The sequence below is a fragment of the Corylus avellana genome, chromosome ca5 (genome assembly GCF_901000735.1).
Source record: "Corylus avellana chromosome ca5, CavTom2PMs-1.0".
NCBI classification, from domain to species: Eukaryota; Viridiplantae; Streptophyta; class Magnoliopsida; order Fagales; family Betulaceae; genus Corylus; species Corylus avellana.
The window spans coordinates 30466698-30487132 of NC_081545.1; the positions used below are offsets into that span (position 1 = coordinate 30466698).

A 20435-nucleotide genomic window follows, 5' to 3' on the forward strand; every position below is an offset into this window, starting at 1 on the left:
CTAAAAGGTCTAAGTTTTCTTAGAATCTAAGGTCTACGTTTCTTCAGAACCTAAATTCTATTTCCGTGACGTTTATAAATTTCAGTTTGATCACAACTCAAACCCGAATTTGCTGATACTGTAACGAGCTGCTACTTGCAGATGTCTCCGTAACTAATCCAATGGTATCAATTTTTTTTATTTTTTTTTATTTTATCTTTTGGGATAAAGATTCATCGATACAATTTAACTACAATTAATTTGACAAGGTTTTCTAAATTTTGTAATACCTTGCCATATCTCCTTCGTTAACCCAACTCCCCGCTAATTCAAATATTGGCTTTCATAGATGTATGTGACAATATGCACAAGTAAACCAAGTAATTTATATACACAAATTAACCAAAAATATATTCAGGCTAATTCCCTGTGGGAAATAAGATGTATATATGCTGTCAGGATATCCTTTTTCATTATAAGTTAAAAAGATGTATAAAAATATATCTCACCTCTTTAAATAAAATAAAAAATTAAATCTTTGTTCCTATAATTACATAAGATTTAAAATGAATAGTATAAAGAAAAAAAAAAATAAAAAAACTAGCAAGAAGAATACATAGATTATAACATAATTAACGCAATTAATGACATGTGAATTATATATATATATATGACGTCTTTTTTTTTTTGAGAATCCTAAACGTATTAATATACATATTAAATTGACTAAACATATTAATACATAATAATTTGATTTATATTATTTGTTTCCTTATTTAATTCGAACATTAATAATACTTAATTTATTAAATAATTTATATATGAAAAACCCTTGAAATATAATTACTGCAATTAATGACATTAATTAGAAAAAACCGGTTACTCTTAAAAAACCGATTAAAAAATTATGCCTTAAAAAACCGATTTAGCCTTTCAAAAAAATGGGTTCATGCCACATGTCACAATTTTAAGGCACTTCTATGAGGGGTTTTGGCTTATATATATATATATATATATATATATGTGTGTGTGTGTGTGTGTGTGTGTGATTAGAAGTCCAGCAACTGCCTGAGGATAAAAGGTGCTCCAGTTTTCTGTTTAGGTAACTCCATTCACTGTTCTAAAATGTGTAGGATATCAGTACAACTTTAATGTTACCAACTTCCAGCAAAATTCAAATGGCACAAGGATGAAGCTCAAAAATGCAACATAAAAAATGCAAAAATCTACAACCTATAACAAATTTTTCAATGGGTATTTACCATCATATTTCTACCATGTCCACGCATGAATGTTTCAAAACTTCACCCTAATTAAACCTTGTCAATCTCGCTTCAAGGTCTTTGTGATGATGGCTCTTGTAATTACAATTGCAACATAAGCTAAGACTGTGACAGTGATTCCACCAAGCAATACAAGACCGTCATAAGTAGCATGCTGCACCGTGTAGATCCGGAACCCAATTGCATTCCAATTGCTCTCCGTCCAAACAGGATCCAACTTACCCATTGGATCAGAGGCATTGGGCGGCAAGACAATCCAAGTTCCAGATTCGTACTTTAACCGTGTTGAATATGCTGGAACATACCTGTAATCATCAACCACAAGCCTTAACAACTTTGAGAAAATTACTCTTCAGTCTTTAATAACACATAATCATAACACGGAAGTATTGCAAGTCACTTGCAAATTCATCATGTTGATCCAATTACAAAATGAAAAGCTTCAATCAGGCCATGCTGCCCTTACACAGGCAATGAGGGCAGTAAAGCACAAAGTGCAAGGTAGCTGAGCAAAAATGTCAAAAGTTCAGTTTGATCTAGGTAACCCTATTAGCAAAACCTACATAAGATTTGCATCCAAAGGTAAGTGAAGTACTGGCTACCATTTTTCGTCAAAATTTGTTGGATAGTGTCGGTACAAGAATAAGAGGGGTAGAGACTGTCGAATTGACATATTCAACCAAAGTTGAGTCCAGGACAGGCTTTGCTTAGGGTTCCATTAATTTTTTTTTATTTTTTTTTATTTCACCATAAACCCATCAACACAAGAGATGAAGCTAAGAGGACTGCAAATGAGCCAAGCCGAACCAAACTTTGCCCTGTTCAAAGGCTTGTTAAAAATTATGCAAGATTGAACTCCAATTGAGATCTTTTTGAGCTCTAAAACCTGAGCTTGAGCTTGGTTTGACATAATCTTATCGAGCTCACAAGCCGCTCGATGAGCCCACAAACTTTTTAACATTTGAATATGGACAACACTAAAACACTATGATCCTTGCCATAATAACTAGTTCATTACTCAAAAGATAGGACACTCACTATCATTGCAGGCTTACACGTCAAAGTTGAAAACATGGAGTGCCTATTTATAGCCAAAGTTTAATCCAAAAACAAAAGGAAAAATAAATTCCAAGACAATAGTAGCCAAAATGGGAAGGCTTATATAAGTTAAAAGGGACAAACTATGATACGTCAATGTCCAACAAATACTGATGGGGTCTCACCCAATTTCACATATATTCGTAGTATTATTCATAGATCAAAACCAAAACAAATATTTTTTTTTTTGATAAGTCAAAACCAAAACAAATATATCTGTAAACTGTACAAGAATACATTTTTTGAATTTGATTTGAATTACAGGAGTCAAAATGATTTACTTCTTTGCTTGAAATTAAATGGCTGATAAGGGAAAAAATTGAGCATCTATTTTTTCTTTGTTCTTTTTTGGCAAGTGTCTGGCATCTATTTGTAAACCAACACAAACAGACTCTTAGTGAGTTGAAATTCGAATGCTCATGAACAGCTTGTCTCATTTACAGGCATAAAATCTAGTAACCAGCTAAGGCCCGGGACCCTACAGGGATGAGGTTCATGTATAAATAATTGTAGCAGGGAGTGGTAAGGGAAAATTCTCAAACAAAATGAATCAAATTCAAGACAAGTCAATACCCCATAGGGGCTAGGGTAAGCATTCTTCAACAAAAAAAATAAATGTGCCACTAACATCCTAAAGTTTAATCAAGCATGTTTATGCAGGCTCTGCACTGCCCATTATAAATTAGTATTTGTATGCAAGTGGAATACCTGGTTGTGGAAATAACGCAAACTCCCTTTCCATCTGGTTCTTCCCTAACACAAACTTCACCTCTGTTGCTGCAACCTTGTGAACAAACAGAACTAGCATTCTTGCTGGGAATAGATGTTCTGTCAGCCAGAAAATTCCACAAGAATCTGGAGACATCATCTTTATAACCAAGATAAGGTGTGGAGGAAGGTTCATCAGGGATAACACCGACATAATGGTTGGGGCAGCTACTGCTGGGAGATATATAGTTCTTCACCAGCTCACAAGAAAGACCTGGATTGCAGTCTAATAGGCAACCCATAAGTTCTTCAACTAGTGAGACATTCGCGTTGATAGCAGATAGAGCTGAACTGCTCAAATTTTTATTGCCGCTTGCAAGTATGTAAAGGGTGCGGGCAACAATGGAAGCTGCAGCCACTACAGCTGAAGAGTTTATATTTGCTGCACCAAAACGAAAAAGAACAAGAAAAGAATAGAGATCAGGAATAGCTGTATAACACAGGATGATTTAATCAAGGAAGAAGAGACACATCCAAGAATAAAAAAACCAACTCACATATATCATCAAGGTGGCTATGGTAAAACTTGTTGCTGAAGATACTATCAAAATCTTCTAATACAACGCCAGAAGTGAGTGAATTCTGTAAGAAGGAGGGTTTGGGAGGGAGGAGGAAGCAGCCAATAACCATTAGAGTTAGAAGAGAATAAAAATTGTGTAAGCAGCAACAATTTGCTAGAAGAGAGAGAGAGAGAGAGAGAGAGAGAAAAGGAAAACTTGGTGAAGATCTTCACACAACCAATAAAGGGCTAAGCTTTAAAAAAAAGAATTGGTCTAGACAGTACTGCAAATTCTATTCCTTCAATTTTAAATTCTTCTGATTCAGAGTTCTGTGTATCCAAATAATGAGGTTTCCCTTAGAAATGTGGCATTCAACACATCCTTTTATTGAAGAACAAAGTGTCTAGGAATAAGAATATCAGTTCAAAACCCAATCCAATTATTAATGGCAGAGTGGGTGTTTTGAATAAATTGATGATCCACCGTTGCATTTAGTTTGTATACTGTGTACATAAGCTGCTGCCACTTTGGCACTTCTTAAAAATTATTTTTCATAAAGTGTTATTTATTATATGCATTATATTGGAAGAACAGCCTGACTGCATCATTCTAAACAATTCATTTGCCTTTTTATCTTTCCATCATAATGGTGCAATGGTGACACCACAGTCTAGTATCATTGTCATTTCTTTCAATGTCACCATCACCACTATCATCAATGTTTTCCATCCCTTGTCCAGGCTGCTTCTGCATAGGCTGCATAAATCTAGTTTTCATTTAGACTCGTCTTGGTCCAGCAGAACTCAAATTTCATAATATTGTAGTTCAACAAACTACATGACTAGAGGGCGTCCCATATTGATTTGTCAATGTCAGTAAAATGTGGAAGCAATTTTATACCAAATGCCTTTCACAATAAGACTCATACTCTATTAAAAAAATAGTAAAAGAATGCAAATGATTTTCAACGAAATATTTTTTAGAAAGCACTCAAGGGTCACACCTCTGGTATCAATTTGTCTCTGTAGCTGAACACAAAGCAGGATGGGACTATGGCATCGGAAAAAAAAGGGCAAACTAAGCATAGTAAGTAGGACATGAACAGTCATACTGGCTAGTATTTAGTTACATCCAACCAATGGATGACAAGGTTCTGAACACAGGAGAACATCTACATGTCCAATACAGGGTAAATTGGCAGTACCTGATGCATCAGCATAAAAATTATTCCAAGAAACTATTAAAACAAAAATAATGGAACCAGCTGGCAAGGGGAAAGATAAAAGACCCAATCTTTTGTTTTGATATGATGCAAGGGTGGTTTAATTTCTGTTAAAACCGGAAAGAAACTTTGTATCATATTAGGTGCCTGGAATGCCACCCCCCCGCCAAAAAAAAAAAAAAGGAAAAAAAAAAGGAAAAAAAAAAGTAAAACATAAAGCTGTGGATGAAAAAAAAAAGAAAAAGTAAAAGTAAAAAAAGGACTTCAAATCTACTGTCCAAAACCTTTCTCAGGAATGTCATCAAGGACGATGGAGGTATTCCAGGATTTGAAACATTTGCCTGCGAGATGATTATGTCTTCAGATTTCATTGAATCTTGAGCACGCTTTAGGGCATTCAATGTCTCATTTGTGGCAGATGAAACCTACAACCAAGCATACGTTTTTAGGTTTAGCTCAGCTAACAACACCACCTAAGTTATAGGGTGTATGCAATACAGGCATGCTGACTATTTAGGCTGATCTTGGAATCACAGAAACCATGGAGCTTGTACATACATTTATATATTACGTATGATAAGCAGCGAAAGAAGTAATACTAACAGGAATTATAATCAAGCTCCAACATTTCCTAAGCAAACTATGGCATTAAATTTCATGAGGTCAAGTCAATATCTTATGATGCCATTTAAATGATTATAACTTTGAGTCAATCTTTGGATACAAAGACCAGAATATAAGTGGACATCCAATAACGCTTTGAAGATTTCCTCTTGATTGATAAGAGTGAAGGGACAAGTCAAGATAGCAATAGCCAATGAAAATTTTGAGTATTTGTTGACCAAAAATTATGTATGTACAACTTTTCTCTTTCCCTTTCTTTCCCCCAATCAAGTGTTAGTGCACAGGTTCAAGCAGCCACTTCATGCAAAATTGCTGAAAGACACGGAAATATCCATATCTGTCCTTCCAGAACCCACTTTCATGGAACCGATTGTGAGTTGTGGCCTTTTAAAGAGTACAATGTGACTTTATTGGGCAGGAAACGTCATGTTATGGAGATGTGGCTCAAATTATGGAGGTGCACCAAGTTTCCTCAGTGTGCACCGCATGCGACTCTTTATTTCTTTCTATTGCAATAATAGTATTTGAAAAGTGAAAACAATCTCTGTGCTTGAGGTTTGGGTTTTTTGAGAGTTTTGTGCCACTCTTGTAATCTCTCTATTGTACACATAGGACTAAGGCTGAACCACGTAAAACCTGTTTGTCTCCCTTGTGATTGTTTGCTCTATTTTTATATTTCTATTTTGCATATATCTACTATAACTAACTGCATTCACAAAAAAGCAGAATAGCATTCCAACTAGTAGCATTTCAAATGAATCCAAAACTTGATCTTTCACCTTCATATCTCAACTTAATTGTCACTCCAATCACTAGTTTCTAACTTTTTGCCAATGTCATTCTGCGATATATGATATTACAAATACCAAATAGGAATGCTACTATTTGCACCATATATATATATATATATATATATATATATATATATATATATGAGATCATATTGGGCAGCATTAGGAATAGAGCACGTATTAGCAAAGATCCTCCAACAAATTTTAAATCAAATGACTTTCCCATCCTTCTGCAGTGTCAGTCAATTGCTAGATATAGTTTTGGTGGACATCAAACAAACCTGGTTTTCAGATTCAAGCTACTAGAAAACATTAGTGGAATACCGCCTTCACCTTAGTGCATGACATTCCAACTAAACTGCAATTCACGGTGCAACTACACCACTGCTCTGACATCACCCCTTCCCCATTAAAAATTGCTGCCAACATTATCACCTCAAGTTATAGTGAAAAGTCAATATTCTACCACCTGCTGCCACAACCACCAGACCTCTACCATAAACTACACTTAGGGCTGTAAGCGAGCAAAGCTACTCGTGAACATGCTCAGGCTCAGCTCGGATTAGCTCGGCTCAAGATCGGTTTGTTTATTAAACGAACAGAGCTTGAACAAAAAATTTAGGCTCATATATATTTAGGCTTGGCTCGTATAAGCTCATATAACTTCATTTTTATTATTTTTAACTTTGTAATGAGAACATGTTAAGTATTTAAAAAAATAAAAAGAAAAGTTCTTTATAGGGTAATATATATTAGTTGAATTATTGTAATTGTGAGTCTGGATATAGATATAAGTGTCTTGGTGTGTATATAAGTGAGTTTATGTGTATGTATATATATACTATAAGTAAAAATATAAATTGAGATTAGATTATTTAATATTTGAATTAATTTCTCTAATTACCCAAACAATAAATCTTAACAACAATTAAATAACTAATAATCAGAAGAAAAAAAAAAAAAACTGAACAATCACGACATTTACTTTATATATGAAATAATTAAATTAATTGGGTAGCTCGTGAACAAGCTCGAGTTCGACTGAAAAATAAATGAACAGAGCTTGAACAGATTATCTAGTTCGGGGGAAAGCTCGAGCTCAGCTCGTGTTCAAAAAAAATTAAACGAACTGAGCTTGAACATCCAATACTCGGCTTGGCTCGATTCGATTATAGCCCTAACTACACCTTTTATACATCCAGAACCATATTGCTGTGATATACATAAATAATACACAACAGGAACTTTGAGAATCCAAATGCAAGATGCTTTTATGAAGTTGCATGTAGACAACAATTACATTAAGCTCAAAGAATAAATAAAAAAGAGTTCTCACCCCTACTGTATGAGCATAAAACTTGTTAACCCCTTGATTGAAGCCCTTCCCAACAGATCCAATTTCCATGACCTACACAATATAATCCAATGATCCAAAAGTTAGATTCTTGATAAATTTGTCCATAGATTAGAATAAGCGAACTCCAGATGGTACAAGTCAACCCACCACCTACTTTAACACGAAACTAAAATACACATTACATGACTCCTTTCTCTTTTGTACCTTTTTTTTTTTTTTTTGTGGCAGGGGTTTCTTGAGCATGACACTTTAAATATATGCAAATTTCAGGTTGTTTTCATAATTAATGGTAATATTTATAGACAATGAAAGCAATTAAAAGAGGATAATTCCTTCTTAACGAAGGAGGGAAACAAATAAAATAAAACCAAAAAAATATATATATAATTGGGGTTTATCATTTTGTAATATACAATTTTGTAAAAATCTGAAGAGTTGTTTGGTGCTTTGAAGTTTTCATAATTGATGATTGTATATTTGTATTCAAAGAAGACTTGATGGAACAAAAAGAGATCTCCTATAAGATAAAAAAGTAAAATAAAAGAAACAGTTTTGTGTTTTGGAAACATAAAGAAAACAATCTTTTTGGATGCAGAATCGAGCAAACACTAGAGTAATCACAAAAATTCACAGGCACTTTTTAAAAGGTCTATAAGAATGATATTATAATCTTCCATCTAATAAGGCAAAATCTTAGAACCCTACTAACATTTAATCCTAGCCCTAAGCCTAATTTAACCCCCGTCATCCATAATAGTATGCATTAAATAAACAGAAAACACTAATTCCAACTCTAGAAACCAAAATATTGGTGAGAAAAAAAATAAATAAATAAACACAAGAAATCAACATCCAACCACCAAACAGTAAGGATTAGCATGTCCATGGTGATGATTTTCCCTAAAGCGACCAACCATGCAAAGAAAGCCACTCTCAAGAGAGCCTTATTCTACCAAATACTCCTTCAAGGAAAATGAGTGATATTATGGGGAACAAGAACCTTATAATAAAATTTACATCTAACAACCCTCTCTTGGAAGGAATCCAATGAAGTATGCCCTCACTGTCCCATCTCACTCTAACGGAATACACCAAGGTAAAGAGTGAGATAAAATGATTCATCTCCCAATCATGAGCCGCTTTGAGAAAGATAATATTCTATTGATGGTAAGCACTAGAAAGCTCCAAATGGTCCGCCATTGCAACGTCCTTCAAACGGGCAATGCCAAGAGTCTGAGCCCCACAACAAACATCATGCCAGAAACGAATTTTGGAGCCATCCCCCATATCAAATCTAGTGTGGCTAGATAGCTCCCCCTAACCCTAAACAAATCTTAATTGACATGGTCAAAAGCCTTTTCAATATCCAGCTTACATGGAACACCTGGAACCTCAGATCTAAGCCAACCATCAATGCACTCATTGGCAATGAGCACTGAGTGTAGGATCTGATTGCACTTGATGAAAGCGTTCTAAGGCTTAGAGATAATCTTCTCCACAACCAATTTCAACCTATTAGTGACAACTTTGGCCACAATCTTATACGCAACATCCACTAAGCTGATAGGAAGAAAGTCTTTGATATCGACAACCTCTGGTGTTTGCTTTGAGCACCTCCCAGCAAGCTTTAAAAAAGCCCATAGTAAAACCATCAGGACTTGGGGCCTTGCAAAGACCTCATTATCCTCAAAGGGTCTCTCCCAACACCTAACCCAATGGTGTCAAGAGAGAGATCATCCAATCTAGGGCGCCAACTAAACTGCTCGGTGCCGTAACAACTGAGCCATTAACCAACAGTTGCTCAATGGAATTGTTCCTTTTATTAGGATCGGCCATTCGATGGAAGAACTTTGTGCACTTGACTCTCTCTCTCTCTCTTAACCACAATGCCCTTGATTTTTGCCTCCAACTCGCCTCCTCCGGAAGTGTAATCCTTCTCCAAATCATTAGTCACCTCGACCTTCGTCAAAATCTCCTCCGCAACTAAACCTCTATCTTCCTTCAAACCTTCAAGGACCCGTAGAGCAGCCAAAATGAGTTGTCTAACACTCTAGACCAAAGAAACCTAGATAATTTATCCAATAAATCATAAGTTTCCTGAAATTGTCATAAAAAGTTTATCTTATTCTTCCCAATATTTAGAGAATAGCCAATTTAGCCATAACATTTTTCCTCTGGTCACAATGGTGAGTTAAAAGTAAAATACATGAAAAATAAGACCCTTCCAGTGTATAAAAACAACAAGATACCATTCACAATTGTATCTCAATATGTGTACATGGATAAAATTATGCTTATCCACACAAAGATTGGCATAAAACTACTATGTTGTAGATAACATAACTCCCAGATTACATTATAAGAGTTCGATTTACCAAGAGAAGAAGACTACCATGTCAATTAATGAGTTATTTAGGCCATTAACCGCATCTGACTGTAGATCAAGTTCATATAAAAATCTCCTGCTACCAAGGTAACCCCAGGCCTCTCCAGTGAAAACTATAAAAACAAGCTGCAACAGAATTAAGCAATTGTCAGCAAACAGAGCACTTTTTAGTGCATGCCAGCAATAAAACAAGTCACAGAAAAGTATTCTGAAGATACTACAAATTAATCCAGCTAAGAGATTACTTCCACTTGTTTCCAAAAGATAAACTGTCCCATTAGGGTGGTAGTATCTCTTGTATACCTTTTGTGTATGAGGGCTTTGCCTTTCTACTAATAAATTATTATTCATTAAAAAAAGAAAAGGAAAGGAAAAAAGTTCAAGAAACTGATTTTCAAGAAGCAGAAATAAAGCATTGATAAAAAAAATATAGTAATTTCTAAAAATCTCATTTATTTCTATATTCCTGAAAGGCCACATTTTGCTTTTCCTTTTTTTTTTTTTTTTGTTAATATTTAGTGGGGTAACTAAATAAACACCTCCTTAACTTAAATAATTTTGAGTTAATCCTAAACTTAGTGGAATATCGGTGAGCAATTGGCCCACTAACCACATGTAGATCCACCATTATTTTCTATCATTAACTACCCCTTTAGCTATACACTGCTTTAGATTAATTTATCAAACATTACAACCCAAGGCAAGCTAAAGATGAAGCACAAGTGAAATACAATAAAATGTAGCACCAAGGACCCAAAGTAAAAGAATGCATTTACCTACAACATCAAATTTCCATGGTATCACCATATAACACAGCTAATAGACAATTCCTAACAGCAGAAATGAATGCCCAGAAGAGGACAAAAAGCTCAGAGAGACAAAAGGTAACAATCCCTCAAATGTGCCTCAACAAAGACCAATCATATACACTTGACTCAAGCCTAGATTCATTTTTTAACAATTTGTTCTAAAACGCAAACATACAAAACCAAGGACATAATTAAACTAGAGTAGGTTACCAAAACTGTAAATTTAATGCTTAGAGGAAACATGGAAAATCACTAAAACCAAAATCTAAGACCTCAAAGAAAAGATAGTCTATTCTTATAATAACATGTTCATCACAATAAGCAAATAGCAACAATGTATTATGAAGGAAAACTCATCTCAACTGCACCTGTTTAGTAAGGTCATCCAGACCATCTATGTGTGAAAGTGCATCAACTGCTGCTAGCAATGAAATCAATCCCTAAAATTGATCCAAACACAGTTAAATGCGATTAATTAGGCAACAATAAACCTGTAACACTCTAGATTAATCTCAAATGTTGAGATATTCATCAAAAGAATCGAACTCACAGATATGGGGGAGTCTGCACCAATGCTTTTGTCCCGGAAAAATGAAGCAGAATCCATAGATGCCACCGTCAGTATTACCGGCTTGGATTGGTCAGATGAAGAAACATTAATTGGAGGAAGGGATGACCAAACACTGCCCTTCACAATAGAGAAACAAAAACTTACAATTTATAGTAAAAAAAAATGATTAGAAACAAAGGGAAAAAAAATGAAGAGAAAAAAATCTAAACCACTAAGTGCTAGTTCTAGACATTCAAATCTTCTTCTTCTTTTCTTTTTTTTTTTTTTGTTCTCTCCTGTTTTTTTTCTTTTTTTTTGCCAAGGGAAGTATAACACAGTGTAGCTCATCAATAGTGCCTAAATTGGACCAGACCAGGCTCTTCTGAAAGTTTCTATGAAATAATTCACTTCTCTAAATTCCCCTCTTTGACCTCCTGATGCAGGATCAATAATAATTACGAGTTTCTAGTCTTTCTATTTATTTACTTTTTTTGATAAGCGATAAGTCCTTTAAAAGGAAAAAGGTGTATCATTATACGGGGGTATTATACAAGAGAAATACCAAAAAGAACAAAGGGATCTTTTAGTTACATTTAATTTTGATAATATGCACGGTTAGTATTATAGTTAACTGTTTACTTACCAAAAAAAAGTATTATAGTTAACTGTGTTCTTCTTCTTCTCCCTTATTGGGTGTAACTTTTTAGTGTAACTCTCTGTATCCCCAATTTCTGTCTTTAATTTTAATTAGAATCCTGAAAAATAGTCCAACTCTAGAGTAAAATTTTGATTTCCAAAGGAGTAATATTAAGCCTCCCTACACATCCACACACCATGCCCCGCACCAAAAACTTGGAAAACCAATAAAATGTAGGAAAAGTCGATTCAAAGCTTCCTATTAAGGACAATTAGGTTCATAAGCAATTAATATGGTTAATTGTTACCACCAATCTGACAGATTTGGCATCTATTACCCATTGAAAAGAAGCTGCCAGAAAGGTCTTAAAATTAGTTACTCTTAATCGTCTAAAGGCTTACTTTGAAAACAAGTCTCTACTTCTTGACAAGAAAAAAAAAGTCGGAGAATGAAATTGGTTTTTACTGCAGAATCTCCACAATTTACCAATACCATTTACTTGTTGCCAAGCACCCTTGTAATATTAAGATAACACTATTTATACCAATTAAATGAAAACATCCAGGTGTTCCTTTGTCGGAGGTTAAGTAGTTGACATGCTTGAATACATTACCACGACGATGATCACACCATGAAACAACTCTATAAATTGCAAAACGTGCTAACAAATTGAGTTGTTAAACAGCATTATCAAAAACGGAAAATCCCAGGGAACCTCACCTGTATCCACCTAATGGAAGACAAGTCCCTTCTTTCAAACAAGATTCTGAATCACCAGTCCCAGCTTTTGTAGTCTAATCCAAGCCAAGTGTATTACAGTTCAATAATAAGTCCATCAAACAAGCTTGCAAACTGTTACTTAGTCCTGTTATTAAATGTGGATAATTACAACCATATTAAAGAGTCAGATACCTGCATCACCAGATCAAATTCAGCCACATCAGCAGTGTAAGCTTTCTTGTTTTTCTCATTCTTGGTAGCTGCCTGCATGAATATATGACAGCATATAACATAAAATTCATATCAATGCTGCAATCCGATCCAGCCCACAAGAGGGGAAAAAAATATCCAACTATAATTCTCAAAGTTTGCAATGGCTTCATATTAATGCAAACAAATGCACATTTAAATCATTTAGAAAACCTCAGAATTTGTTCAGATGCACCAAGTGCAGATCACATTCAAAAAAGATTGGGCAAATTAGCTCTTTAGAGAGACATAAAGTACAAAATATAAACAGAAAAAAGAAGATTCAAAAGAAGGGTGGACCAGGAGCCATAAATATAGTGATCTACGGAAGAAAAATCTTAAGCATATGAAATCGAAGCTTCATTCCATTTAAACCGCAGGTATTGCATATAATCCAATCGCACCATCAAGCATAATGACACCATCCTCTGAGATACACTACTTTTCCATTCCCCAACCATAGCTTTCCGAAAATTAGTAACTCTAGCACCATAATTTCTGAGCTTCCAAACATTGCATAACTAAATGATCATGTGATGCCTCAACCTCCTTATACATGTGTAGCATTTACGCACAACAACATCAGCTATGCCTGACATCCAATAATGAGTTAGACATTACTAAAACTTGAGACAAGTGGTTCAAGGTCTCTTCTTATTCAATAGTACATCATGCTCTTAATATATTCCTTTCATTAGAGAACTCTCACTTTGATAACAGAAAATAAACCAAAGAGCAGCCCTGTACTCTGTCAAATTCCAAACTCGGGCATCTTAGTGAAAACAAGCAGTACTTATTGTTTTCATGTTTGAACAACCATAACTGACTCAAAAATTTACGAATACTCCAAATCTGCATGAATTGGTATCAAGAGAACCGCACCTACCTGAGACATCTCATAACAGAATAATCACCACAGAGGCTATCAAGAGTGTCAATTACCGACAAACCATAACAGGGATATCTTGCCAAGGGTACGAATTTCAAACAATACGTTACCTCCTGCAGGGTCAACGTGCTACTCTCAGAAAGTAAGAATACAGGAAAATTATAAGCATTCCGCATGACACCCGATCCCTGCAAATGCAAAATCATAAAGCTTCAGCTAGTCAAACTGAAAGTGAAGAAGGATGTCCTATAGCCTAAGTTTTACCAATTTTCAGTTACACCAAGAAATTCAAAGATTTAACAGTAAAATGGAAACTTTTTTTTTTCTTTTTCCAAGCATCTTGACTAGTTTTGGAATTAACAATCCATCTAGATTATCCACCATAGAACTATTCTACACATTCCTATTATGTAGTGAGAAATTAACTTGAGCTCGTAATTTGGTACCAATCATTGTCACTTATCTATTACTCTTTTTTTTATATATAATTAATCAAAATATCATTAAAAGCATAAGATGCCCCATGTACACAAGAAGTGAACAAGAAAATCATGATAACTAATCACCAAAAAAAAAACATAAGCAAATGTCCAAAGATGCAAAGTGTTGAAAAATAAAAACTTAATCTCCTCCAAAGTCCTCTTGTGATCCTCAAAACACCTATCATTCATTTCTCTCCGTAGATAAAATAGACCACCCCTAAATGTATTAAGATTTTTTCCAACAAGACGTGGCTCGTTAAATGGCAGTACTAACGAAAGCATAAGAACAGGTTGGAAAAGAAAAAGAACAAGAAAAAGCCAAAAAAACAACCAAAAGACTGAACTTTGACTGATACTGTGAAAATGTAAGAAACTTCTCCAGACTACAAACTCATAGCATACAATTGGGTTCCACTCATAGTTGGCACTTTGGTAAGGAGAGAATTCAGCTTGTGGAAACTTTCGATCGGGAGAGAATCCTACAAGTTAAAAGAACAATGCCAGTGTCAGCAGCAACAAAAAATATCCCTTCATCCAACTTTGTTTTGGGAAAAAATAAAGGCATTTTACCTTCTGACTTATTTCTCATTTCAGTTCCCGATTCAACTAGAACACCAGCAATATTACTAGCAAAATTTGAATCGTTCCATATTCTGAAACATAAAGAGATATCTGAAATATAATCATATCTCCAATGAATAACATTGAAAAGCACAAACATTATCCTCAAAACCCAAGCAACAATTCAAGAACCACATTCCAAAGGACATGATGTACTACATTAGACATGTAACCAGATTTCAGAACGTTCGGTGCAGCTGAAAATTGACAATCAAAGGAAAAGCTTTTAATGCTTAATGAAAAATTAAAGCGCCCCCCTCCACATGGATCAGGTAAATTCATTTTGATATATTAAATAATTGTTATTAGCAAAAGATAATCCCTAACCCATGGTAACATATATATTCCATTGTACTTATTAGTTATTGGAGAGACAAACCTAGAGAAACATGTCTCTGGTAGAAGAGCCAGAAGGAAGAAAAAGAATAATAAATGACTAATACAAACAAAACAAAGAAGGGAATAAGGAAATACATTACTTATCAAAAAAAAAAAAAGAATAAGGAAATACAAAACGTGCCTGGTGAAGAAACTTTCAACTTCATCCATTGACACCAAAACTGCAGATGACTGAGACAGCTCATTTGCAATTTTGAACTTTACAATCGGAGCCACAACCATTTCTCGTCCAGGGTCTTGAAAAAGAAGAATGCACAAGATCTCAGTACATGAATATTATGTTTCATGAAATACACCACAGAAAGCCTTTCCAGGAACTTACTTGAACATCCAATCACCCCAGAAAGATTGAGCAGTCGTACACAAGGATATCCATCAATAACCTTGTACATTTCCTTTTGAAGATCAGGAACTGACTCCATAGAGTCCAACTGTCCTGAAGCTCCAAAAATTAAGAACAATATAAATTCAAGAACATGAGAATCAACTATACAAAATTGAATGAGAGAGAGAAGAGAAAGATGTAAACTGTTTAGTTACAAGAATGGGTGAAGGAAACATAATAAGCATAGGTATAAATATACACATAAAAAGTAAATCTTGTAGATTATGATGGACTTCCGTCATTTTTCAAATGCATGGCAGTACTAGTTAATTAAAGCCTACATACACTATTTTTATCTAAAAGAAAAACAATTCAAACGCTTCTTTAAATTAGTGTGCCATTGACCAAAATAAAACAGATAAATCCAAAGCAATATTCAACTCAAACTCAAATAAGTCTTGATCCCAAATTTTTTTTTTTTTTTTTTTTGATAAGTAAAAGGCATTATATAAAAAGCGCAAGGGGCGCAACCCATGTACACAGGAAGTATACAAAAGAGCCCACTACACGAGCTTCAAACTGAAAAAGACGCACATAGATCGATAAACTCCATAAGCGTTGTAGCTTGCGAAGAAAACCCCATGACCCTCCAAGAGTAGAGTGTTTGGATCACCCTTTTCTTCCATTCTATAATTCCCATTTCACGATCCTCAAAGCTCCGCGCATTCCTTTCTCTCCATAATGACCACATTACACACAAAGGAGCCATCCTCCAAATGTACATGACTGTCCGCTTTCCCCTTTGCCCTCCCCAACTCCCCAAGCATTCCTTCAAACTCCCAGGCATCACCCACGTTATACCAAAGAGTTGGAGAATCATGTTCCATACCTCAACAGCAGTTTCGCAATGCACTAAAAGGTGATCAATAGATTCGCCACTCTTCTTGCACATACAACACCATTCCGTCACAATGATGTTCTTCTTCCGTAGGTTGTCCAATGTTAGAATTTTCCCCATAACTGCCGTCCATACGAAAAAAGTCTTGATCCCAAATATTTATCCAAAGTAATAATAAATTTTATTAAAAGAGAGAAGAAACCTTCTGCCGACAACTAGTAAACATTAGGTTCCCATAAAGAATTATAATCTAAAGTCAAGGAAATCTGTGAACCCTACAAATGGAAAAAGTGCAAGTAGAATCATAAGTCCTAAGATAATAGATTTAAGCTAAAAAATAGGCAACTCAACAATAATGGAAGTCTGATTATTTCTTTCCCACCAAACATCTACAAAGGCAACCAGAATTGCATTCCACACCTAACTACTTCTATACCATCCAAACAAACCTTTCTAGCAGAAAAATACATCAACCACTTTGTCAGGCATCACCAAATGCATAGCAAAACCATAAAGATTTTTATTTTTATTTTTTATTTGGCACCAGGTATCCGGAGCTTCGCTTTGACAAATCCCGAGGGTGCACAAGCCCTCAGCAAGGAGTTTCCCGCAAGTGCACCTCGGTTGATTCAAGGGGCAAACCCGCAGTCTGATGGCCCCAAGAAGCAGTTTGCACTCATTGGGTTTCGAACCTAAGACCTTGAGGAGCATACTCAAAGTCCCAAGTTGTCCAACTAATGAGCCAACCCCTTGGGGTTAAAAGGTAAAGCAACAAAACCATAAAGATGAAAGACCATAATTCTCTCGCCACAGGAAAATGAAGCAGTAAATAATCAATTCTTTTGCTGCTACCAAGGAAGATCTTTCCCCAAAATGATTATCCACTGCTAAGATCTTATCTCAGGCAGCTAACCAGGAAAAAAATGGAAAAGCAACTTTCCTAGTCTCTTTGCTGCATCAAATACCCCTTCAAGGACACTGCACTTCATTTTTCATAATAGCCGCTAACACCAAAGTTAACACTACAGTGAAGCTTCCACTTTAAGGATCCTCCCCCTTACCCAACATAATATTAGAATATAGCAAATCAAAAATAGAACCAACTGGTTCTAATTCCCAGTTATACAACATTACTCATAAAATAAAATAAAATAAAAAATAAAAAATAAAAATATTATCACCCATGAATAGCATCGGCAAATCCAAGGTTGCAAGAGCAGGTCTCCCCACATCCCAAAGTACCGAAATAAGAACATTTTGAAGCACCTTTGTCTCTGCTAGAAGAAATAAAACAGGAAATCTCTCCCTTCACAGAAATGTCCCCACACCACAAATCATGCTAGAAGTGCACTCTTATAAACTTCGAAAGCCAAGTAATACATACTTCCCGGTGCTCTCATTTCACTATCTTTCAAAATATATTATCATGAGAGAGAGATTGTCACATGAATCAGGTAACCAATACCAGAAAATGGAATAGTTTAGCTTGAGCAAATCTGAAAATTTAAATCAACTCCAAATAATAAGAAAATGACAAAGACAAAAACGGTATTGCCATCTTGCATTTTTTCAACAAACTTTTTTCCACTGGTGATGTAACCTAATGGACTAGGTTACTATAATGAAAGAAATTAGAGGAGAAGATCAAAAGACAAGGTCAAAATAGAAGATGGCAACCTAGCAATTAGGGTTAATGAAAAGAAAGAGAAAGCAAAAAAAAAAAAAAAAAAATACAAGAGGGATCTAGAAGACAGAGAAACAAGCACTTCATTCTTTTTTTAACACCAAAATTCACCATGGACAACCTAAGGAAGCAAATTGTCATTTTGGTTGATCAGTGTTGCATGTGTAAGAAGAATGTGGAGTTAGTACATCACTTTCTACTCCATTGTGAGACTGCCAGTGGACAACTTAATGAAGATCCTCACCATGGATAACCTAAGGAAGCGGATTGTCATCTTGGTTGATCGGTGTTACAAGTGTAAGAGTGGGGAGTCAGTAGATCACCTTCTACTCCATTGTGAGATTGCCAATGCTCTTCGAAACAATATCTTTAGCAGTGTAGGGTTATGCCTAGTGAAGTGGTAGACATTTTTACTTGCTTGAGAGGGCAATTTAGTAGGCTTCAATTTGATACGGTTTGAAAGATGATACCGTCCTGCCTTCTGTCGTGTCATTGGAGGGAAATAAATTATTGGAGTTTTGAGAACAGGTATAAGTGGAATTAAAAGCTTTTTTCTTTAAGACACTTTACTGTTGATTTGCTGCCTTTGATTTTAACATTTCTAGCTTAAATGTTTTTCTAGATTTTTTTTCTTCTTCAAGTTAGGTGTCTCTCTTGTATACATCTAGTGTACTTCGGTTAAGCATTAGCGCTTTTTAATGAACTTGCAATTACTTATAAAAAGAATAATAACACCTTTTTTTTTTTTCTTTTTTTCTTTTTTCTTTTATGCTGTAAGCATTTGTAGTTAAAACCTAATAACTGAATACAAAGAGAAGGCCCCCATACAGAGTAGTTCGGACCTTGTTTATGACCACAGACACCAATCACATTGGTCTTTCCTGCTAGGCCACACAACAATTCAACACATATGCTCACAACCTGGATTAACTTCAAACCCTAAACAATCATATGCTCCAAAATGCACAAGATGATACCCATGCTAATGCTATAACCTAAACTCAAAGGTAAAAGAGTGAACCAGATCAAGATTAAAACTGTACTTGCAACCCTGCAACACACAGATCCGCAAGCAAATACATATAGACACGTACATACATACATACATATGCGTGTGTCTTTGTGCATTATTTGGAATCCAGCATGAGAATCAGAAACTGATCAAATTAAGTTCTAATAATATGCTCATCAACTCCATTTGGATGCTAATGAGAAATTTGACTCTTAGGACCTTTCGTCGTTTTAGGAGCTGATAAATAAAAAGCCACCACTTATTGAACTAATTTTTCAATATTTTTCCTAATTCATCCTTTTTCTCGTTCAATCTAGAAACAAATTACGCTGAATACGAGGACTATACTCTCTCTTCTTTATTCCTCCATTTTCCCAGCAACCAAAAGGAGGGTTAATTCTAAAATTAGTTCTTCCTAATCAATCAAAAGCTTCGAAGCAAACAGATTGTAGTAATCACAAAATACGTAGAGAATCATAGAAACTGAGGAGAAAACTCACCGGAGAAAGAGAGGCGAAGATGAAAGTTGAAGAGCAAAAGAAGACAAAGAAACTTAGTAGCCATGGCCGATTACTCCTTTTGATTAGGTTAGTGAAAGGCCTCGTGAAGCCCTATACCATGGCTCTCCCTTTGCAGGTTCAGCTCTCTTTCTCTCTCTCTGGCGATTGTCCCTTCCAACTTTCTGCAATTTGAAAGACTTTTTAGCTGACCCAAGGTGGAAACGGGTCGGGTTGGTCGTTCGTTTAGCTAGCGACAAGGTACGACACAGTCAGCATAAAATTCGTTGATCATCATAATAATACGGTGCACCAAAATGTGTAAAAAATTTGGGAAGATCCTTTGAAATGGTCATTTTTATCATGAGCGAGCCATAAATAAAAATAAGCTTTCAAACTAGTTCAACCGATTTAAAATATTGTCAAGTGTTTATAAACATTTAAAATATTAGTTTAAGTTAGTAAATTGATATTAATGACCTTAATAATTTAATATGCGTTTTAAATGTTTATAAACACTTTACAGTATTTTAAAATGGGTTATAAGATATTTCCTACAAACTGGTTTGAAAGAAACTTTTGTCCTACAAATCAAAAATTAAATTTTTACTCTCACATTATCTTAATTGTGTGATTATTATATAGTACTTTACTA

The 20435-nt window shown here is 35.1% G+C and overlaps 1 protein-coding gene across 2 annotated transcripts; it reads right to left on the reverse strand.

Moving 5' to 3' along the window:
* Positions 1-1044: 1044 nt before the first annotated feature.
* On the reverse strand, positions 1045-19962 carry LOC132180467 (nicastrin). 2 transcript variants are annotated; one of them, XM_059593304.1, is made up of 16 exons: positions 19784-19961; positions 15687-15800; positions 15486-15600; positions 14915-14997; positions 14747-14823; positions 13973-14050; positions 12917-12988; positions 12725-12798; positions 11368-11500; positions 11186-11257; positions 10015-10134; positions 7602-7673; positions 5135-5275; positions 3626-3710; positions 3069-3510; positions 1045-1567 (listed from the first exon to the last, which is right to left on the reverse strand). In XM_059593304.1, the coding sequence occupies exons 1-16, from the start codon at positions 19845-19847 to the stop codon at positions 1303-1305; spliced, it is 2007 nt and encodes a 668-aa protein (XP_059449287.1). In that variant the 5' UTR covers positions 19848-19961; the 3' UTR covers positions 1045-1302. The 2 variants fall into 2 exon arrangements, with proteins under 2 accessions (XP_059449287.1, XP_059449288.1); XM_059593305.1 differs by lacking the exon at positions 10015-10134 and having other exon boundaries at positions 19784-19962.
* Positions 19963-20435: the final 473 nt, after the last annotated feature.

Excerpts from the sequence above, each read along its gene's own strand:
- LOC132180467 (XM_059593304.1), bottom strand. The coding sequence starts at position 19,847 with ATGGCTACTAAGTTTCTTTGTCTTCTTTTGCTCTTCAACTTTCATCTT. Across the intron at positions 14,824-14,914 it reads AATGAGAAATAAGTCAGAAG|GATTCTCTCCCGATCGAAAG; the intron begins GTAAAATGCCTT and ends TTTAACTTGTAG. Across the intron at positions 3,511-3,625 it reads TAGCCACCTTGATGATATAT|CAAATATAAACTCTTCAGCT; the intron begins GTGAGTTGGTTT and ends GTTTTGGTGCAG.